General features: G+C 38.9%; 1 protein-coding gene across 26 annotated transcripts in view; it reads right to left on the bottom strand.

Annotated features, from left to right (window-relative positions):
* phldb1 (pleckstrin homology-like domain, family B, member 1) overlaps window positions 1–23,737 on the bottom strand; it is an 89,023-nt gene that overhangs the window by 9,989 nt on the left and 55,297 nt on the right. For 7 of the 26 annotated variants that reach the window (XM_012966174.2, XM_031904870.1, XM_012966165.3 and 4 more), the window contains 14 exons: window positions 17,347–17,625; window positions 16,859–16,999; window positions 16,513–16,650; window positions 14,053–14,181; window positions 7,562–7,717; window positions 7,137–7,247; window positions 5,764–5,853; window positions 4,691–4,801; window positions 4,352–4,453; window positions 2,862–3,041; window positions 2,496–2,654; window positions 2,034–2,150; window positions 1,826–1,928; window positions 1,407–1,448 (listed from right to left, as the gene is read on the bottom strand). In XM_012966174.2, the coding sequence (XP_012821628.1) occupies window positions 1,407–1,448; window positions 1,826–1,928; window positions 2,034–2,150; window positions 2,496–2,654; window positions 2,862–3,041; window positions 4,352–4,453; window positions 4,691–4,801; window positions 5,764–5,853; window positions 7,137–7,247; window positions 7,562–7,717; window positions 14,053–14,181; window positions 16,513–16,650; window positions 16,859–16,999; window positions 17,347–17,625 (1,858 nt within the window). The remainder of the gene's footprint in view (window positions 1–1,406; window positions 1,449–1,825; window positions 1,929–2,033; window positions 2,151–2,495; window positions 2,655–2,861; window positions 3,042–4,351; window positions 4,454–4,690; window positions 4,802–5,763; window positions 5,854–7,136; window positions 7,248–7,561; window positions 7,718–14,052; window positions 14,182–16,512; window positions 16,651–16,858; window positions 17,000–17,346; window positions 17,626–23,737) is intronic. The other 19 variants (XM_031904873.1, NM_001130332.1, XM_031904872.1 and 16 more) reach the window with 15 other exon arrangements.

The following is a 23,737-nucleotide window of genomic DNA, read 5'->3' as shown; positions in this document are numbered from 1 at the left end:
ACTAGACAACAACTCCAGACCATTATATTCCTACTGGACTTTCATGCATAGGAGTCTGACAAAGATTTGTAACACGGAACAGTCAACTATCCTCACTAACTGTGCTACAGGGAATTTTTTCCCTTGGTATAAATTGACCAGCTGCTCAAAAATATTTAACAGTAATTTTCCCTATTCAGTAAGCTACAGTTATTAAAAATAGGTGCTGAAAACCAGAACTGTAATAATGGTTAAATTATAGCTATTAATTCAGAAAGGGCTTTGTGGCAAGTTTTAGGTGAGCTCTGTTTGCCATCCTAGACCAGGAAGCCCCACCCCTTTGGCACCCAATTGGCACATACGCAGATTTTATGACTACAGGTATTGGATCCCTTATCTGGAAACCAGTTATCCAGAAAGTTCTGAATTACGGAAAGACCATCTCCCATAGACTCCATTATAAGTAAACAATTATAATTTTTAAAAATGATTTCCTTTTTCTCTGTAATAATAAAACAGTACCTTGTACTTGATCCCAACTAAGATATAATTATTCCTTACTGGAGGCAAAACAAGCCTATTGGGTTTATTAATTATTTAAATGATCTTTAGCAGACTTAAATTGTGGAGATCCAAATTACAGAAAGATCCCTTATCCGGAAAACCCCAGGTCCCGAGCATTCTGGATAACAGGTACCATACCTGTACGAGGAAACTGATTTCTCCCCTCAAGATATTTTATATATTATATATAACATAATAGAAGGAGGGCACAGGCCACAATGGTGAAATGCCTGGGTGCCGGGTAAAATGTTGGAAATAAAGGAAACAGAGGACCTCAGCACTCACAGGTCTTGATGAAAAAACAACAAATTCTTTAATGTGCAAAAATCAGTTTTGCACATTAAAGAATTTGTTGTGAGTGCCGAGTCCTCTGTTTCCTCTAATATATGTATATATATATCTTCCAGAACCTAACTAGCCAGCACAGAGGCCTGCCCTTTACCTGTAGCTGTGGGGTGAATTGGAACAAAAATATCAACCAGACCATTTTCGCCCAATATCCGTGTCAGTCTGTTACATATGAATGGAAGTATATCCCACCTAGTGGAAATCCTTTCCAGGGCTGTTTAAGAAGTTAACGGAGAACCAACTTGATATAAATACCATTGGGGAATTAGATGTTGGTCAGGCAGGTGTCCACATACTTTGTCCACAGTGCCGGCACTACTTAAAATAACACTACTATAATAGCACTACTTATATTAGTACACAAATACCAGCCACAGCAGCAGCACAGCCCATGAAAAGATAGAGAAATGATGCAAGCACACTAATCCTTTGGTACTTTAGAGCAAAATAATTCCTTGTCGCACTCTGAAAATTTGTTATTTTTGCATGCAGGGGATTATTAAATGCCAAACTACCTTCAACTTCAGATGGAAGAGAATCTTCTGTGCTCAGACTGTCTGCTCAAAGGACACACACAAAAGACAGTGTGAAAGTGTGGAGGGAGAAGCACAGCGTGAGTAAGCCAAGAGAGACAGTGTGTGAGGGATAAAAAGTGAAATTATTATTGTTGTTTAAATACTATACTTATAATAGTAATTTTGTAATTCAACCAAAAATGTTCAGTAGGAAACATACAAGAGTCAATTACAAAGAAATAGAAACTGTTGCACAGTTCATGTCACAATATACAGTATGGTCAGTGCAAGAGCTGACCAGGAATGAAAAAGGCAACTTTAAACATAAACTTTATGGAGCATAAAGAATATAGGGATAATGCTTTGCATGGGTCTGCTAGGCAATATACTAGGTGCAGCATTATTTCTCTAACACTCACCTTTTTGTTGCAGTGCCAGCTGTCTCTTGCTTTGAATGTCTTGCATGGTTACTGCCAATCCCCTGGAGAGGCTGCCTGTGCCATTCTGAGTCAGATGGGCATTCTGCAAAAGTTGATAACCATTTCCAGGAATATTAAACATGGCATACAATATGACAGGGCAGCATCAATCCATTTAAAATGCACTTAATGGAGTCCAACTGCTTACCTTTGGGGAAACACTACGGCCCAGAGTGGCCACTGAAAAGTGAGAAGAAGCGGGGGAGACTGTTTTCATCCGTGGAAGAGTGCCTCCACCCTCAATTTCTGTCCGAGAGCGAGAAATCTATGGAGATAGATAGGTGAATGATATCAAAGTTACAAGACATGCAGAACACAAAATATTTCATTTTTAAGCCTCTTTCACTGAAGACATAATAAAAGGTGTTATGTGTAAAAAAAATTGCTCAATTTTATCCACTGTCCCATTTTCCCCCCAATAACATACTGTAACTAAATGCATTGGCATGACATGATCTCAGCCTATATTTGTTCACTTGCTAATAGTATTCTTTATGCTCTGTATAACTGTACAAGAATGACTTGCTGTCACTAGCAGAGAAAAGTACAGAATCCATCTTTGATTTTGTTCATAAAAAAATACCCAGCAAACTGAGGGTAGGCAGATTACCTGCAAAGCCTTACGTGATGAGTGGGATTTAGCAGGGAGTGGAGGAGGGGAAGAAGATGGAGAAGAAGAGGCAGAAGGTGCAGTTACTAAATCTTGGTAATAGGCATCCAAATCAGGTGCTAGGGGGGCAGAGTGACCTTCTGTTGTTGGGGAATTCACCTGGAGCAAGTTGGCAAATAGAAATATGGAGAAAAGATGCAGTAGGGAGTAAGCATGGAATTGCCCAATATGGAGACAAAAAGAAAACAAAGCATAATATGGTGTAGAGAGATTCATATCTCAACTGTCATTAACAGATGAGATATACTGTATGCATGGATGGACAGAAAGGTAAACAAAAAGTAAATATGAAAGATGTGAACGAACCTCCAGAGAAATGGAGGGAGAGGAAGAAGATGAAGACGAGAGATGTACAGGAGGAGGGTCGTCAGGTGAAGGAGCACAAGAGGCAGAGTTGATATCAGTGCCAGCCATTGCCACAGCAGTTGGAGCAGAACCTGTGGGCATGCTTTCCAGAATATCCTGCAGCTGATCTAAAGTGATGTACTAGTGAAAGATACAGTAAAAGTATCACTCTGGGTTGAGATATGTTTGCAGTGCTTGTCTAACAGCCCTAACAAAACAACCTGTATTACTTTACACACACAGAAAGAATTGCTAGTGTTAATCAAGTAACAAACTTGTCAATTAATATAAAGCAAATACAAGTCATTGAAATTGTGCTTAATAAACATATATTTGTACATATACACACACACCTATTATGCCAAGAGTAATTTGCCAAACTGAAGTAAAGGTGTTCTTAAGCTTTCTAATAAATCTTTAATACATGTAAACCTTTAAATTAAAAATTGTGTAAATAAAATGTAATTCTAAGCAATTTGCCTATACACATTAGTTACAAATTTCCAATAGTTCTAGGACAAAAAATGCCTGTTTCACGTTTTTTTGGCAAAATTTTTACTCTGCTTAGCTGCACTCAGAATGAAGCTGTGCCTGTCAGTGCAACTACATGGAACAGAAAACACATCTGGCAGGCAGAGAGAAGCAGACCATGCGCCAGGTCTAACTTAAGATATAGGTTAATAGAATTTTTTAAAGCTTTTGAAAAAAATAGAGCAAAAGCTAACTGATTAGCAGACTTGTGAACAAGAATATAAAGCATTGTGGCAGATGAATTCTTGGCTGGAGGTGAGTTGCATTCTGATATATTATGAAAAGTCAGAGCCAGCAGTACAGACAACACTGCAAGAGCAATATTGTTGTTTGTAAATCAGTAAGGCCTCGAAATACTATTACTATTGGTAATTATTATTAATGGATTCTATTATCCAGTAATATAATTCTTTAATAATAATTGTTAATGAATTCTGAGAAAAATATTTTTGCAAAAGTTACACATGAACATGGATTAACATGAACAGCAGCAGTCATATGGGTTCCTTTGCTGAACATATATTTAAAATCATAGCAACACATTTCTAATGCGAATAATGAAAACTTTGTTTTGCAGTCACTGAACTCTTAACTGCACATGAGGCAAACACAAGAATGTAAAACTGTTCCCCAAAACCATACATGGATAAAATAAATGTTATTTCAGCAGCCTAGACTAAATATTTTCAGTAGATCCCTTGTTTTGCAGCTTCATAGCAAGAAAATGAGAAGTGAAGAAACAAATGCTTCTTTCCAAAAAATAAATAAATAAAAGAAAATACCATACTGCATACAGTCAACATCATGTTATTTAAGATTAGAATGAAAACAAAAAAGTTTCAATATCATACTGTAACAACGTGGAAAACCCTTTCTAGCCCTGATGTGTAGGAGAAATGTGAGACTCTTGAGAAATGTACCTCAAGGGCGGCGGTGGGCTCTGCAGCAGAGAGAAGGGGAAAAGCAGGAACAAGAGGCGAGCTGCTGTACAAGCGGAGAACATCAGAGAGGCACAGGTATTCCTGAATGCAGTGATGGAGGAAGGGAGAAAGAAGGCAAAGATAGATAGATAGTAGATAGATAGATAGATAGATAGATAGGAGACAGACAGATAGTCAGACTTGCTTCATATCAAGCTGCAGCCAGTAGCACATTTACATTGTACCCAGGAACAATGATACATATTTAAATGCCAAGGACAGTAAGTATCACAGCAGGCTGTTAGTAGTCAGGTGGGGATTGGTAAGAAGGGACTTTACCTCTTGCTGCCGGGAAGGGGAGTGAGAGCAGGCAGAAGGGATAGCAGGTGTGCAAGAAACATCAGCTTGAGCGAGTAAGCAGTCTCTAGTCTCATAGATTTGAAGAGCATCCTGTGCAAAGGGTAAGGGCATTGTTTAAACTCGCATGTACTAAATTCAGGACAGCAGAATCTGCCCAGATCCCACAGAACTCCACACCAGAAATGGTGGGCCCTTAAAATTAAACAGAGTTTGCCACAAAACCTATAGTGATTCCAATAAAATCTGACATTTCTGTTTTAAACAGGTGACCAGTGCACATTGCATAATATATTGTGAACATAATTAGACTGTAAGCACTAGAGGGAATGGGGCCCTTTCCTCCTGTGCACAATGCACTTAATCTTTATTTATTGCAGTGTTTGTCCTCCCTGTATTGTAATATAATGTAAGCTAACTGGCACAACACATAGGTAACACTAGATGACTAATGATATACAGTACATACAAAGGGGCACATTTACTTATCCACGAACGTCTGAAAAGCATCCGAATGCGTTTTTTTCGTAATGATCGGTATTTTGCGATTTTTTCGTGAATTGTCGCAACTTTTTCGTAGCCATTACGACTTGCTCGTAAATTGTCATGACTTTTTCGTAGCCATTATGACTTGCTCGTAAATTGTCGCGACTTTTTCGTAGCCGCCGCGTCGAGTACGAAAGTTTCGGATTCATTCAAGCTTCAGTATTGTGACTTTCCTTGGGCCAGGTTGGAGCTGCAAAGTGCCATTGAGTCCTATTGGAGCAAAGGTTTGCCCGCCGTTTACGAGCGCTCAATACGAAAAAGTTGCGACAATATACAAGCAAGTCGTAATGGCTACGAAAAAGTCGCGACAATTTACGAGCAAGTCGTAATGGCTACGAAAAAGTCGCGACAATTTACGAGCAAGTCGTAATGGCTACGAAAAAGTCGCAAAATGTTCGTTTCCAATCTGATTTTTTCCCATTCGGATTCATGGATTAGTAAATCAGCCACATAGTGTCCATATACCAACATTCTGGAGCAGATAATATGCATGTTTATTCAGATCTCACCTCTCGGAGAGCAGCTGATCCAGTTGAGAATCCCCGTCGTCCTGTTAGTGCCTGGTATCTTCTCTCCAACTGAACCAGCTTCTCTTTCTCCTGTATGGGACACAGACATTAGAAGTGCACACAAAATGGCACGAACAGAAACACAAAGCTGTGTACATTACATTATGCTCTGTTACAGCACTAAGGTAGCTTTAAGTTCGATTTATAGGGGAGCACACAATGCTGCCTCCCTGGTGACCACTCTGTGAATATAAGTAATAAATAATACAGCACAATGTACAACCATAAAAGGGAAAAAGAGAGGAGCAAAAGAAACAAGATTAAGTTACTTGACTTGCAAATGTACAGACTTGAGTAAAATGCAATAGATATACACAAAAGCTAACACAGTGGGGACGTCGGGCAGTTTTGCAAAATCTTATCCCTGTGGCCCACAACAGAATTATTCTGCACCTTCGTGGATAAAGAGGAAATGTCTGAAATAGCTACAAACAGATTTAGGTCAAAAGAGTTGTCTGTAATATTCTCAACACTGGTAGGTCTCCACTGAGGTACACCTTGCAATGCCACTGTTAAGAAGCAGGTATAGCTTGACCAATGTGCATCGCTAGTGAGAAATATGAGGTAGAATAAGGATATTCTAACCAAGAGGAAATCTCCTTCACAAGGAGGATTGTGCTTACTAATAAGCGTGTATTTTGAGATGTTTGGGCAGTATGCACCCTTTTACACATGAGCTCAATAAGGGCTCTGGCACACGGGGGAGATTAGTCGCCCGCGATTAACTCCCTGTTCGCGGGCGACTAATCTCCCCGAGTTGCCTACCCCTGCCATCCCACCGGCGAACATGTAAGTCGCCGGCGGGATGGCACATGTGGCGGCGCGATTTCGCGCAAATCGCCGAAAAAGACTTGCGAGTCTTTTTCGGCGATTTCCGGAAATCGCCCCGCCGCGTCTGCCATCCCCCCGGCGACTTACATGTTCGCCGGTGGGATGGCAGGGGTAGGCAACTCGGGGAGATTAGTCGCCCGCGAACAGGGAGTTAATCGCGGGCGACTAATCTCCCCCGTGTGCCAGAGCCCTTAAGAATCACTTGTGCAGAATGCTTTAAGAAACATTAACTATCCAAAAGGGGGGTAACTGATATAGATTATTGTAAGTCTAATGCATGGAAATGTTGGAGTATGCAATTCTGTGCTGAAATTTGCTGTGTTTGTCTGAATGCAGGGCAACACCATGAACGTCAGTGCAGATGCATGTCTGACCAGATTGTCTGTTTCTCCACAGGCATTTATATGGAGGAAAAGAAACAGCCATGTGTGACATTAGCTTGATTAAGCTTGATCCAGGAATATGTGTATTACTGATGTTACCTTGTGTAGCTGTAAAAGTATGGCGCTTCTTTCCTGGCCAAGATGGTCTGCATCCTGTGCTGCCTGGAGGCGAATCTGATTGGCTTGCATCTCCAAAGCAGCCAGGCGTTCCTGTCATGGGGGAGACAATATTTCCAGAATTACACAAGAAAGCACTCTTTCACCCCTCTTCCTTCCTTTATGCCCTTCTTCATCCTAAACTTCATGGGATACTTTTCATTGTTACACTCCTATAGGGGCTTATCTTCCAACAATATGTAGTAAGACTGTTTTAAAACGGTTTTAAACACAGTGTACAGTATGTTTCTCTACAGAAGTACAGTATGTTTCCCACTCCCATTGAAACTTTACCCCTCCCCTCCACACCCCACCCCACGCTTCCCTTCAGAACTTTGTATACTCTACCCTTGGCACACTGACCCCACCTTCCTGCGTGCAATGCTTCGCTGGCATTCCCCCTTGCTCTGTAAAAGTTGTTGACTTGTGGTCTCTCTTTCTTCTTCCAGGCGGCTTTCCTTTTCTAGCTGCTGGAACTCCAGATCCTCAAACAGCTTCATCTTCGTCTCCAGGAGTTCAGACTCCTGAACACAGCCAAAAGTACTGTCAGATAATGATGGTGCTATACCAAAGCAGTAACTAAACAGTCACAAATATCCCAGTTCAAGCACACACACAAATATCTAAGTAGCAACACACAATTCATACACCTTATACAATCACAGAGCACAAAATCAACTGCCAAGAGAAGAGATTGACACACTGACCAGAAGCAAGACCCTCATTCAGACAAGTGACAGATTGTCAGCATAAAATATTATGTATAACAATAAGGCAAATGGCAAGTCTAAACAGATGCAATTACTCAAACGCCAAAGAAAATGACCAAAAAAAGTACAGGAAACGAGAATTAGGCCTTCTCTAAATTCTGCACACATTAAGTAAATGAGAGGCAACCCATAGGTGACAAAATATAGGCACAAATGAGATATTTATATACAGTTAATGAACAGCTAATAAAAATATTTAAAAATGGAGTATATATAAAGTGTGTTCTTGTCTATAATAAATATATATATATATAATATCCACAGAGACAAGAACACACTTTTTTATTGGGAACAGAATAACCAGAATAATTTGCAACATAACATTTCTACTAGGTAGAACCCACAAACTCACACATAAAGAATTTACCAAACACACACATGATTTTTTTGCCCAACCAGCTCTGATAGAGGTTAGTAAGTGTTAAGGGACAGTTAGCAGTCAAAGCAAAACATACACCAGCAACATCTTTACAGTCCCACAACCAGCAGAGAACATTATGTGTGTATGTAAAAAAAAAACAAAAAAAAACAACTTTTTGGGTCTGTGTATGGAAGAGGTATGTTTGGAAAGGTGGAAAGGAGTGGAATATCAATGTGTAGGTGGGAAGATTTGTTGGACATCATTAGTTATATGAGTAGAACACAATAAGGTAGTGTGGCCTGTTCAGAAAGTTTAAATTCCACAATTTTTAATATAAACCCTCTTTATTATCATTATACTTAAAGAAAAAATCAATTCAAAATTAAAAATATCACTAACATTATTTTATTATATTTTCTCTGGTAGGGACCTCCTATCTCGACTGATTGAGATGTCCGTAATTTGGATCACCATACAATAAAACTACTACACACAAATCCCACATGAAAAAAACCCAATTTGCAACCAAACACGCATTTATGGATTCAAGCAGTGTCTGTTCCCCAGCCTGATGATACTCAAATGCAGAGTGAGGAAAAATATTTGCAATTCAATGCTTTCCAAAGGAACTACATCAAAACAGCATAAATTCCAGGAAAACATAAATTCATGCTTAAATAAGACTGCAACAAAAAGGCAGCAGTTCTGGGCAACATAAAATCTGGTTCTAATGTATGGCATGTAAAACATTGCATGTATAAACATGGGCAAATATATTCACTGCGTGAACCACTCTGCTGCGCACAAAGTTTATATATGAACTCCAATATGTGTTCCTTTGGATAAGGCACTTATATGCATATGTGCTAATGTTTGTGTGTTTACAGACAGTTGGGTGTGAAATCGGAGTGCCGATTTGTAATATGTACTGTATATAATATATGCAAGAGCCATGAATATCCTGTGAATTAACTCTTTATATATTGTGTTTATGATGTCATCTGGTGCTTAGCGATGTGATTTCTGTCACAACACACTTAAACATATGTATTACTGTACTTCGCCTTCGCCCTTGTGTTTTATATGGTCATAGAACTCCTTGGCGATTTATAAAAATAAATTTTTTACAATATTTTACAATAGGGGATAATATATATATTTTTATCCCTAAGGAAGAGCACTGTTAGTGCTCGAAACGTCGGATCTTTTTCATTCCTTTATTTTTTGCAAAGTCCCTGTGTGTGCGGCTCTCTGTTTCTTTATATATATTTATATAATGAATATAGGAACATGGGCACTCACGTGTATGTCAGGATATTTTGCCTGGGTGCAGTCCCGAAAGGTTATTCAATTAATACAAAATCTGGAAGTTAGGTACCGCTCACACAGGACTTAGGATTCATTATTATTATTATCTGTATTTATTATTATACTTTGTATTTATCTATTATCTTATTAACACCCCGTTTGTATTAATGTATTCTACTGTACAGCGCTGCGTACATAAGTAGCGCTTTATAAATAAAGATATACATACATACATTATTAGTGCTTTATTGAAGTGGCAAGACAACTGACGTTTCGGCTGCAACACCAGACTTTGTCAAGACACATAATTGTATCCTCTTTGAGCCTAACTGCAGAAGTAAATTGCAACGGGCACAAGAAACTGTAGGTTTATCTATTAGGGTGAAGACACACGGAGCTACTAGTAGCAGCTACTTGTCACGGCTACAAAAATAGACAATGCTGATCATTTACTGATAATTGTCTCTATGTGTGTTTTAGCAGAGGCAATTCCTAGTATTGTCTATTTTCTTTCATTTAGTAGCTGTGACAAGTAGCTGCTACTAAGTATGTCAGTGTATCTTCGCCCTTATGTCAATGACACACAGAGGAATTTGTTTCCAGTTAAAAAATCACAACAGCTGGCTACAGATCTCTCTAAAAAATGCCTTGCCATAGCCTAACATTGGGATCGCCACAAGTAATATGTTGTACTTGCAGTGATCCCAATGTAAGCCCTATGGTAAGATGTTTTCAGGAAGCTGAATACAAATCCCATGTGTCATTGCCCTTAAGCTATATATACTATGGTTAATAGAGGAGTCGTGGCAAATCACTCCCTTATTTGTACTAGGATATGGCAACATTATGGGGCATATTTACTAAAGGGTAAAAGTGAAAATTTGGAGTATTTAGAGTAAAAATGAAAAATTCCCCACAACATTACCAATTTATTATAAGAGGAGTACACCAAATTAATTTTGCATTGGAATTCTCTTCTCACTGGTGTAAATTTACAAAATTTCCTGAGTGAATATCTGCCAAAGTACCAAGAGCACAAGAATGAATTTTCACCACGAGGTTCAGGCTAGCAAACTGCCATTATAAAGATAGAGCAGTCACTTTTCCATGCTAATATCTCTTATACATAATTTCTTTGTGACAAATTCGCGAATTTTCTTCACTACACACTACAATTGTATGGGGAAAACCCACTAGTGAATTTTCAGATAATTTATGAAACATTTAAACAGCGTACGTTGATTTTTAGTAAATATGTTATGTGTTGTGAAATTATGCCTTATAAATTGAGGCAACTTTGGTGAAGTTAAATGAAGAGAAAATGTATACTTTAGTAAATATGCCCTACATCTGGTCTTGTTTTTTAATTATATTCATACTAAAGTAAGTGTAGCAGGAGTTCAGTATGAAACTTGGAGCAGTGATGATTTGTCATGCAGGACCATTTTCACTCAAAAATATTCTTTTTAGAATAGCTGAAAGAGGTGCATTATTAGGAAAAAATGCTGTGTGGTTAGGGGTCTTACACGTGGGCTTTTTTATGTGTCTGAGAAGCAATTTTGGTCACACCTAAACGCATCAGCGAATTGCTTCCATTATATTCTGCCTGAGCATTCAGAATTGCATTTGCATTTTTTAGATTAATTTTCTTGTGCTTGATGCATATACAAAATACAGTAGTGTAAAAGGTTGTCTTTGAAAATCCAAAAAAAACATTATAGGGTTGATTCACTAAAGGCCGATAAGTTTTATCACACGTTTTTTTGCGTTAAAATTGACGCGAGAAAAAAAACACGTGATTCGCTTAAGTATTACCGCATGCGTTAAGTCAAATATCGCGCGCGTTAAATTTTGCACTACCGCATGCGTTAATTTTAACGCATGCGTTAATTTGTGCGCCAAAATAATACTAACGCATGATTCACAAACACTTAGGGGCACATTTACTAACCCACGAACGGGCCGAATGCGTCCGATTGCGTTTTTTTCGTAATGATCGGTAATTGTGCGATTTTTTTGTATTTTTTGCGATTTTTCGACGTCTTTACGATTTTTGCGTAAAAACGCGAGTTTTTCGTAGCCATTACGAAAGTTGCGCAAAGGAGCGATTTTTTCGTAGCGTTAAAACTTGCGCGAAACGTCGCGCCTTTTAAGTTTTAACGCTACGAAAAAGGTGTGACTTTGCGCGCAAGTGTTAACGCTACGAAAGAATCGCGACTTTGCGCAACTTTCGTAATGGCTACAAAAAACTCGCGTTTTTACGCAAAAATCGTAAAGACGCCGAAAAAAATCGCAAAAAATACTAAAAAGTCGCAAAATGTTCGTTTCCAATCGGAATTTTTCCAATTCGGATTCGAAATCGTGTCTTAGTAAATCAGCCCCCTAGACACGCTAAATATCGCATTTGTCTGTGCGAAAATTAACACCTACTTGAGGCAGGCGGTAATTATAGAAAAGTACAGTTAATGAGCTTTTGGCAATAAAATATGGACTTTGCAGTGTGATGCATCCTCTAGTTTGCAGGGAAATGGTCATTTTCAGAAAAGTAGTTTTATGAAAGTAATGCCGTGTATGGCTAATATGGCGTGCGTTTTTTCCCACGCGGCGACAATTTGTGCACGATGCGTTAATTAGAACACATTCCATCAAATACCGCATGAAAATAGTCTTTGCGACTTAAATAACGCAAACAGCATCACGTTTAAATTAACGCAAATATACTTCTAGTGAATCGTGCGTTAAAATGCAAAAAATTAGACGCAATAAAATTTTTATGGCATGCTATAAATAGCGCACGTTTTAACGCACTTTAGTTAATCAACCCTTATGTGTGTTTTTTCACGCTCAGCATGTGTCTGAAAACACATAAAAAATGCCCATGTGCAAAAGCCCATAAGGCTTTTACTGATGGGCGTTGTTCCCTACGACTGACATACGGTGCATATATTCATCTGTCAGGAGAACATAAGGCTAACTAGTCTCCCTATTTGTCATATAGTTAATTTCCGTTAACTTTTACACTCACCAGGCCACTAAAATCTGGTCACATGACCCTAGGTGGCCTGGAAAATTCCAGTTTTTTTTTTTTGTTTGTTTTACAAAATGTAGTCACTGTATCAGGCACACACTGCCTCAATGTAATGTGTCTTGCCCAGATAAGCATTCCTGAATGTATGACCATTAGAGGTTTACAAAAAAAAAAAAAACCCTCTGCATGGCATGGTATGGTAGGATATCCTGCCTAAATATGCCATTTAATAATGTTTCAACAATATTAAGCTAAAATAAATGAAAAAGTATTTTTTTCTGATAGAAAACTGGCAAACCGTATGCGTCTGAGTGGTGGGGTACAAATTGTTTGTGTAAACTATAGCAAAACGTAGTTGGCCAGCTTGAAGTATATTGCAATATATGGATAAACAATTTGTGTTTTGTTTAAAAGGGAGGGAATCTGTTGCTAACTTAATGCACAGAATGTCTTAATGTTCATATATATTGATAATTGGTTAGTGCAGAGGATCTCTTTTTTGTCTGTGTGTTTTGATCAGAGGGAGGAAAACCCATTTTGGTAAATAGGTAAGAAAGCAGCTCTCTAGTCTCCAGGGAAAAGAAAGCAGCAGGTTTTAGGCATAAATATGTTTCACAGTAAAAAAAATGTAGGGGGGTGGCAGTTGCTCTGCAGGTTTGTGAAGAAAGGCAGAAGTTTTAAAGGAAAGATATCCACTCTTTTTGACATACTCTCATTCATTATGTATAGTCTTTGAACTTCCCAAAATAAATATAAATATAAATATAATATATATATATAATATATATATATATATATAAAATAAATATATAAGAAATTAAGGAACCATTTCCTGACTCTCCCTTAGGTGCTCACAGAGTGGTCCAACCCCTTCCTTACCTTGTTACATTGTAAATGGGTGAATTCTGAATTTAAAGTCCCTCTGCTTTCCACAGGGTGGGTGGTGCACAGATTGGCAAACAGAATCTATTAGTTCACAATAAAACAAGGTGAGAGAAGGGTTGGACCACTCTGTAAATGCTTAAAGGAGAATGGGAAACTGGTCTCTGCAGCACTACCATGATTTCCTTTCAATCTAAAAGTCTGTAAAAAATATGCGCTCACTGAATAAGCTCAAGGAAAAGGGGGTAAAAGTAGCATCATGGTGGCTTTTTGGTGAATTAGGGCAAAGGTTGAAAGTTTAATCCTCAGAAAAAGGCAGACTAGTACACTTTGTGGATCAGGCTAATAATATTCTAGGGGGGGATTATACATTGTGGAAGAGAGTGGAATAAGTGTAAATGTGAGAAATGTAGTAATGTTATGTGTATGTGGCTTGTGTGCATGTAACAAAGTAGAAAGATTTTGTGACAGACAGCTGTGCCATGGAAAGACTGAAAATGGCACACTGACCCGTGTCAGCTGGCACTGCACCTGCTCCCGCAGAGCCTCAGGGCAGTTATGGAGCTGCCTCTGCAGGTCGTGGTGAGAAAGCTGAATACTCTGCAGCTCCATCCTCTCCTGCTCCAGTTTCTCACGTGCCTAAATCCAGAAGGGGCACCCAAAAGACAAAATGGGGAATAGGATACAGCTCTGTGACCTCAGCCATGCATATGAGAGAGGAGTAAAAGAAAGAAAAGGGTGAGGGGATAGGGAGGAGACGATTAAGATGGAAAGAAAGAGGAAAAAGAAAAGTGGGCACATGGTAGAGAAAGAATCAAAAGGGGAAATATCTGTGACATGAACTGTTTCAAAAGAATCAGCAGTCACTAAACTCCCAGAATAGTAATCTTAACCACTTCACTGCCAGAGGGGACTGCAATACTTTTCTGTATATTTATAAATGTATTGAGATCAGGGTAAGCGTGTTTTTAATGTGCGTATTATCTTGAATTTCATTATCATAGCACAGATATACACCTTGAAAAGTAGGTCCAGCACTGGAAATAGTTTATAAAGTATTACGGTTTCGCAGATTTATTTCTCCTGATGCTTGCACTGTCCTAAATACTGCAGTGAAGTACAATCTGCCTACTGTTAATAAGTAAATGGCACTACATACAATATGTAGACTGTGTCCAGATACTACATAGCATAAGCATTATGTCTTTTCACTGTTGGGACTTAGAACCAAGCAAGATACAGACCAGTGGTTTTCAAACTTGGGACCCACAAATATAGTTGTCCATACAGGTCCCTTTAATAGGTATTTCACATTTCAAGCATAACACTGTATAACATTGCTTATATTATTAACCTCTATGGCACAGAGTACTTATGCCACTTGGAGCTACATTGCCATGTTCTACATTGCTGTAAAGTGCATGATAGCTATACATGAAATTGTGCAGTATTATTTCAAATTGCAGTATGTTCTGATTGTGTTTATTTGGTATTATTCTAGAGTGATGTGTTCATTATCAGTTCACACTTACAATTTTATTCTAGAGGGCATCATATTCATGTTCAATGTATAGTCTAAATAGAAACATGTACATTATGAGCTTTTAGGCAGTCAGCAACATTCCATAGTGCAGAATATTATCATCTCTCTCGATATATATATTATGGTGTACATACTAAGTAACCTTGTAAAGGACATAATTTATGAAGTTCAACAAGTTCCTTATTGCAGGCTTAAACATGCACAGTGGAAATAGGGGTGTTAGTGACGTTAGAGCTGGGGTTAATAACAGCAAAGAAGTCTCATCTTAATTGACGTGCTGGTATACTTAAAATCTGCACAGTAAGTTGCTATAAGACATCCAAAATATTTCAGCAAAGTAAGAATTAGAACAGTCTGTATTTTGACGACTGGCCCAACAAATGCTGGCCTGGATTACTAGATACAACAAGGCTAGTCTTCATTTATAATCCAGTTTTTAACTGGTCAGCCATACCCATCTCAACTATATGGAAATTTATTTTTGCACATTAAAAACACAATGGGACAATTGTTATATGTCCCTAAAATACCATTCACAATTTTAACTACTTTCTCCTGTGCAGCTAAGGGGTGGGCATGGTATAGTGGTACAACAGTCTCAAGTGAAAACACATGGTGCAGAATACACTATTATTCCTCCAGGTTTACATTTCTCATGGAAGTATTGGGCTCCTTCAGTCTACCAGCCTGCTTAAAACTCATGCCAAATCTGGCATAACAAGAGAGTAAAATTTAACTGAAATAAAATAATTAAATTTATATTTTTTTATATTTGGCAGCATTTGGCATGATTTAGGCTTAATAATGGGAACAATATATTATAGGTAACTCTTCCTTCTGGCTTATATTTCATTCTCAGTTATTCCATCTAATGCTGCCCAAAATACCCATCATTGTATTCTACACACAAGGCAACTAAAAACAAACCAAAAAGAATTAAATACGTTTATTTAAATTCTTTTCTTCCTTTAAGCAACCCAATTGTATATGACATTGGAATATAAATTAAAATGTAAACTTTCTAATTTCCCTTCCTGAGAGTTTTCTGAAAACACCCCGTTTACAAACAGGAAATGACAATGGGTGGCATTAGCTTCTGTCCAAGTGTAAAGGTCTTGTAAACATGCAGGAATATTACAGCCGTGAAGGACTTCCACCTTTTTCTCCCCAATTAACTTTAAGGTGATGGTTATGTTTGCAGGCCTCTCTGGCAATGCAAGGCGTTAAAATAAGCACTTTTCAATTACCGTTTAAATATGTTTTTTGAAGAATGGCCATTTAAAAGATGAAAGCTTAATTTACCCCAAAAATCAGAAAAATAGAAGTTGGAAATATTGAGTGGATAGATAAGAACTAGAAAAGTACTTCATAATGAAAAGTTTAATCGTTTCCAGCCACAGATGACTATCATGTGGGATATGTGGTACCTTGTCTTTCTCCTTCTGCAAGTTGTTTTCTAAAGAGGTCAGGCTGTCCTGCAGCTGCTGGACCATTCTTTGCTCATGCTGCAACTGGGACAGCTCAGCCTCCCGTTCCCCTTGCAAAAGGGCACGTTCCATCTCTGCCTATTGCCAAAGAAAAGGTAGAGGCATGATTATTCTTTGTACACACTTTGTGTTATACTATAGATAGCCTCACTGTCCTTGCTCTCAGCTTTGCACAGAAATTCCAAATGCCAGATTCCTACATCTTGCTCACTGAATATACAAACATACAACTTTACCCACATAACCAGCTTAAGAATTCCACTCTACTCAAACCTAGAATACTCACCTCCCTTGCACTTTCCTGCAACTGACCCTCCAATTCAGTCACTCTATTCTTTAGCTGATCCACATGCCCCAGGGTGTGCCTGCGTTGCTCCTCCAGGGCTAGTAATTCTGCAGCCCCAGTTGGGCTTACAGCATCTTCCTGCTTACGAAAATTGCAAATGAGATAAATGCAGATTTTCACTATATGCTACCAATGCATTTAGCTTCTACCAATTAGTGAATCCAGGATTTTTAGCGAGAAATTGTGGCACAAAAATGCCCGAACCATACTACTCCATACAAATATAATATACATCTGTAGTGCAAAAATATAAATGTTGTTGGCAAAACAGTGTCTCTTCACAGCAAAATTGAAAATTGCAAAAGGAAAAAAAAAAGTGGTATTTATTATCAGTGGTAATCCCCTATAGGTACCACATAGTTTTGGCTGCCGATCACATTTTAGATTTCTTATAATCACTAAATATTTAACACCCTTCCCCCTCTCACCTCATGTTGGGTACTCTCTGTACTGCTGTTCTCTTCTCTCTGAGTCTCTTCCTCATTGTGTTCTCCCTGTGCTCTCACCCTATTGCCTGTTCCCTCCAGGTTGGTACTTCTGGTGCTCTCCCAAGAAGGTCTACGAGTGAAGAGGGATGCAGTGGTTTCCTCAGTACCCCCCAAAGTGGGGAAGCTCCTTATTTCATCTAGGCGAGCTGGGGGAGCTGTATCATCTGTTTTACTGTATTCGGCACACAAGTTTAAAATGGTTTCCAGTCTCTGCCGCTCCTGAAAATGGGACAATACACAGCTAAGCACATCTACAGTCTGATCAATTGTAAGTGCTTCCAATAATAATAATAATAATAATAATAATAATAATAACAACAACAATAAGATACGCTTATAATATTGCACACAAACAAACCTGGAATAGAGGTATCCCTAAAACTACTGCCACATATTGCATATTATTCTCTGATTCATGTTTTAGCTTTTAAAGCTGTAAAGCTGGAAGATCGAGTTAATGTACTTCATCTTTAGGTGAGGCAATACACTTGGCTGTAACAGTTGACTATGAAGCAAGATAATGGCCAAAACCACACTCAGCTCAACTGCACTGACCCCAGGGACCCTCACTGCATTTAAAATACTCTTGGTACAGCAATACCTTTGTACTTCTAGATCACCTCTTGGAGATGATCTACAAGTACAGAGAGATTGCAGTATTGATAAAATAATTCCAAAACAAAGAATTGTAGTTCAGGAACAGATGGAGTCAGATGCAAGTCTGAGGCTAACCCATGAGGTCCACTCAGTATATTAACCTAAACAGCTTTGTTTTAGGTACATTACAATACAATGTATTGAATAGCTTGTGCTCTTTAAAGATCCTTAAGGTGGCCATACACATAGCAATTCTGATCTTTTCTGCAACCATCGGTCTTTTCCCCCACTGACGTTCAGGGCTGAATTGTCAGATGTGAACGCAGATTTTGTTCAGGTGCCATAAAAATCTTTTAACCTGGCTGATTGATGAGACAACCGATATCCGCAGCCTTTGCGATAACGGTCGTCTCGTCGATCCACATACATGCACCGAATATCGTACGAAACGAGGTTTCATACGATATCATAGGTGCGTGTAATGGCCAGCTTTAGAATGTTAGGAACCATGTTTAAAACAGTTACAATTTATACATGTCTTCTTCAATGGAACATATTCCATGTCATCCATTTATCATTGATTTAACTTAAATACAAACTCTAATGCCTAAATTGGGGATTCATTTGATATAATTATATATACACAGGAATTTAGAAATAGTCTCTGAAACAGTGCACAGATAACTTTGGGGAACACTGCTAATTTCATATATCAAATGAATCCCCAATTTAGGCATTAGAGTTTGTGCTGACAGGGATGTATTTAAGTTAAATCAATGATAAATGGATGACATGGAATACGCTCCATTGAAGAAGACATGTATAAATTGTAACTGTTTTAAACATGGCTCCTGCAGAACATCCTCCAATTTGGATTTTACAGTTGCATTTAAACGTACGACTGATATCTAAGCATTTGTTGGAAGAAGACTAAAATCTGAATGTGTATGGCCAGCTTTAGTTAGATAGCAATATTAGTGACTGGAGACAACTGATAAGTATTCCTTATTCTGTACGTAAATATTAGCAATTAGAGTGACCCTGAGAAGTCTTTCTACAGACAGTCATTTTATTTCAGAATCCCTTTTTTAATCACTGTGTTCTTTGAGCATAACTATTTATAAATATTTAGAGATACATATCTGATATCTATATCACTGATCTCTACAAGCTGATTTTAGCAATACAGTCTGCAGAACTTGGCAATGCTTTGTACGACTAAGTCAATACGTTCCTAACACTGCAGATTACAGATACAAGGAAGTATGGTGAGAAGGTGAAACTGCACACAATACATGCTTTTGGGCAGCACCCATTTCAAATGCACAATGTTATGGAACTTTATTTTGTAAAAAATAGTAGGAACTTATTGTAGTGGGTTAATTTAAAATGATATGTAAATGTAATGCTTTAACTTATGCTGCTTTTTCTTTACTGTACCTTATTTTGGCGTTTAACTTTCACACACACACGCATAGCTGAGTGACCTTTCGGAAAGGCAATCAATATTACATAAGAGACATACTTTAAGAGAAAGACAAACAAATACAAAGGAAACTTTCAGTGTAAACATGAAGGCCCCAAATCAACATAAAATCCTACCTGTAGGATTCCTACCTGCATTACAGACTCACCATGCCCCGGGGCTGTATATTATCTGCTCCTCCCTTTCACGCCTCTCACGTACATAGCTGCATTATCAGCTCACCTGCACACCTGCCTGCTTGTTCAGCATTGCCACCCGTGTTCATTCCCCCCTCCCTCACAGGGGAGCCATTTAAATCTTACATGCTGCCGTGCATGCAAGTAACATGTAAGTAAAACACAGTTGCTATGTGTGAATTTGTTTTTCTTAAATCAGGACAAAATTTAAATTGTATAATAGAGTACGTACAATTCCTTGCCAAGTACAGAAGAATGTCTTCAGTCAGTGTGCTTAAAAATATCTATAAATCAAAGATAATCCCAACAGGACAGAGACTGGCCATAGATAAAAATGTATACAACATAATTAGTAGTACTATATAACAATGATAAAAAATGTCAAAAAATTAATCTTTAGGGCACAGGCACAAGGGCCCACAATAAGTTTTCTCTACTGCAGGCGACTAATCTCCCTGAAATGCCATCCCACTGGCAAGAGTGTAAATTCTTTCCCCCCATGTTCCAGTGCCCTAAAGATCCATTTTTTTAGGGTGAAGACACACTAGTAGCAGCTACTTGTCATGGCTACTACTAGTACTAGTAGCAGCTACTTGTCATGGCTACAAAAATAGACAATGCTGATTATTTACTGATTATTGTCTCCATGTTTGTTTTAGCAGAGGCAATTCTCAGTACTGTCCATGGCAGGGTATTTTCTGGCATTTAGTAGCCGTGACAAGTAACTGCTACTAAATAGCTCCATTTGTCTTCACCCTAAGGCCTGATGATAAAACCCTCTGTAACCTAGCCTTTATTTGACAATCTCTTTTCACGCAAAGAAAGGAGCAAGCAGCAGCTAAGCTTGCATTCCTCTAACAATGCACATCCTGACAGATCCAGGCTACAATACAGCATGGAGTGTGTGACTGCCATTTGTCCCTAATCATGGTGGCTGTCCTTGTTCTAGCAGCAATGGTTACTCTGCATGATTACCCATGGTTAATTCAGGACACAATATTCTACTGGGCACCTTGTTGCCCATGTAAATTTGAGCTCATGGGCTCATGGATGGGTGATCATGGGTGGGCTCATGGATGGGTGATCATGGGTGGGCTCATGGATGGGCTCACTGCAAATACGTTTCCATTATATAGCCCTTTAATTGTGGTACCCCTAGCGGTGCACTTGCATTAACGCTCAAACATGCATCAGTGAGCATTTTCGGGGAATAACCCAAAATTACCAGCAGTGTACTCTTTCAGCAAGTTTTTAATTTTTTTCTAGGGGAGTGGTCAGATTGCCCTCCCCACTGATACTCTCAGTTGTAAATACGATGCACCAAATCATTTCAGGTATGCCATTCTTGAAAATGACTAGCTAAGTTGCCAATAAGGGTTAAAGCCATGATAACAAACTACAACCAACCAACATAGCCAGATAAAGTCCTTGAACAGAAGACAAACAACATGTTTGTAGCTAAAACAAAGCAAGCAATGAAAAACACATTGTTATGAACAGCTTGTACAAACATAGTCTGTTTTTACAGACCAACACCTATTCGGCCATAACATTTTTAATGTGGATGATTTATTTGGCTTTCTTATGAAAAAATGTGGTTTTGCTTATTCCTTACTGTTTAAAAGAACTAAGATAGGTAACAGTAATGTAGATATGGAGTGAATGATTTATTCAGTTTTTGCATGAAAGCAAAATACACTGAAATCATAGCTGCATATAATGCATTGTTTGGTGGAAAAGGAACTGGTTACCAAACAGGTGCTTTGGCCCCACTGAGAGCTATGAACCGGTAATGGATCTAAGCAACGAGATAAGTACCTTGCCGTTTGATTGGCTTGCCGTGCTTGCTTTCTCTGTAATCTGATTCTTCAGTGTAGCAGTGTATGAAAGTCAGATTGTAATCTGATTCTACCCTGTACGAGAGTGTGAGTCAGACCCCACATTTTATATTAGTAACACATGAGTCTAACTTGCAGGAATTTGCAGGAATGTCAGACTGGTTCTGCTTTAAACCAAACTACAAGAGACGAGGAGACTAAACAAGCCAATTGTTTTACAGGTTACAGTTTTTTGTACAGCTTGATTCTGTTTATTAAAGGGCCTGATTGGCACATACAAGGAAACACTAACAGTAGCGAAGGATAATAATTATGGATTATGGACCAGTGTTTGGCTAAGAATTTTGTTCAAATCCCAACATATTTTGACAGATTCGAATGTATCCTAAAGCTGGCCATATGCATTAAGATCTGCTTGTTTAGTGAGGTTGACAAAGTAGCAGATTCCCTTTATTGCGGATGGAAAGGCTTTTCGGGAAGATTAGTCGCCCACCGTAGCAAACATTTATTGCGGGAGACTTGTGTTACCCATAGGACATTACCCTAAGGTAGGAATGCACCAAATTTGCATATTTACATTTAAAACTAACACCACAAAGAGCGGATTCTATGCCTGCAGTTAAAGGAAAAAGAAAGGTAAAGTCACTTGGGGGTGCCAAAATGTTAGGCACCCCCAAGTGACTTTAACCGCCTACCTTTTACCCCGGGCTGGTGCCGCTGTCAGGAGAAAACAGCACCAGCCCGGGGTAGCTGCCGGCGCTTCCTCCTTCCGGCTTCGCTGCGCGCGCATGCGCAGTAGAGTGAAAAGCCGAACTTAAACATTTAAGTCGGCTTTTTCGCTCTACTGTGCATGCCCGGCCACCGGCAGTTTAGGAAGTGGAAAGCGGAAGGAGGAAGCGCTGCGCTCCAGGTGCCCCGGGCTGGTGCTATTTTCTCCTAACAGGGGCACCAGCCCGGGGTACAAGGTAAGCGGTTAAAGTCACTTGGGGGTGCTTAACATTTTGGCACCCCCAAGTGACTTTGCCTTTCCTTCCCCTTTAAGCACAGGCTGAGAAACCTCGTTTCGTACGATATTCGGTGCGTGTATGGCATGTCGGCGAGTCGACCGATATCGCAGGAAGCTGCTGATATCGGACGACTCGCCGATCGGCCAGGTTAGAAAATTTTGATCGGGCGCCATAGAAGGCGCCTGACCAAAATCTGCCGTCAGGGCTGAATCGGCAGAAGGAGGTAGAAATCCTGTTGTTTCTACCTCCTTATCTGCTGTTTCAGCCCTGACTGTGTGTGGCGGATCTGACGATGTTCGCACGAAACATCGTCAGATCGCCACGTGTATGGCCAGCTTAAAACACATGGTTTGCCCAGGCGCAGTAATCTATAGCAAAAATCAACATTTAATGGTCACCCAATAGCACATACTACAGGTATGGGACCTGTTATTCAGAATGCTCAGGACCTGGACCTGATTTTCCTGATATGGGATCTTTCCGTAATTTGGATCTCCATACCTTAAGTCTACTAAAAATCATTTAAATATTGAATAAAGCCAATAGGATTGTTTTGCATCCAATAAGGATTAATTGTATCTTAGTTGGGATCAAGTACAAGGTTTTATTACCGTTTTATTACTACAGAGAAAAAGAAAACAATTTTCAAAAATTTGAATTATTTTCTTATAATGGAGTCTATGGCAGATGTACTTTCCGTAATTCAAAACTTTCTGGATAATGGATTTCCGGATAATGGATCCCATACCTGTACTAAAAAAGTATATTTTTATGAAAATGGTTTATTTAGATGTAGCAGGGTTTTACATATGGGCTTGTTTATGCAATATACTGTATTTTTATAGAGACCTACATTGTTTGGGGGTCAAGTTTTCCTTTACTGGCAAACTTAGTGCATTTTATTAGGGTAAGTGTTCTGCTGAACCGTATCTAAACTATAAGAATTTGATAAATCTGGATTCTGCAAAAACTGCTTGGATTCAGCCAAAAGTTAAACTGAATCCTGGATCTGGTGCATCCTTAACAGAAGGCTAAATTCCAAAATGTAAGAGCAGTGCTAAGTGCAAATATGGGTGCAGAAATATAAGCAACCTGTGCCCACCTTACGAAATTAGTTTCTTTGCAAATTTCTGCAAGGCAGACCTGTACTTCAATCTGCTCTCTTAAAGTGTTGCTCCTCACTGTTGTATGACTTACGGTAGGTCTCGTACATACGGGAGTTTAGAT

The sequence above is a fragment of the Xenopus tropicalis genome, chromosome 7 (genome assembly GCF_000004195.4).
Source record: "Xenopus tropicalis strain Nigerian chromosome 7, UCB_Xtro_10.0, whole genome shotgun sequence".
NCBI classification, from domain to species: domain Eukaryota; kingdom Metazoa; phylum Chordata; class Amphibia; order Anura; family Pipidae; genus Xenopus; species Xenopus tropicalis.
The sequence above is the reverse complement of the archived record's forward strand: the minus strand, read 5'-3'. Positions and strand labels throughout refer to the sequence as shown.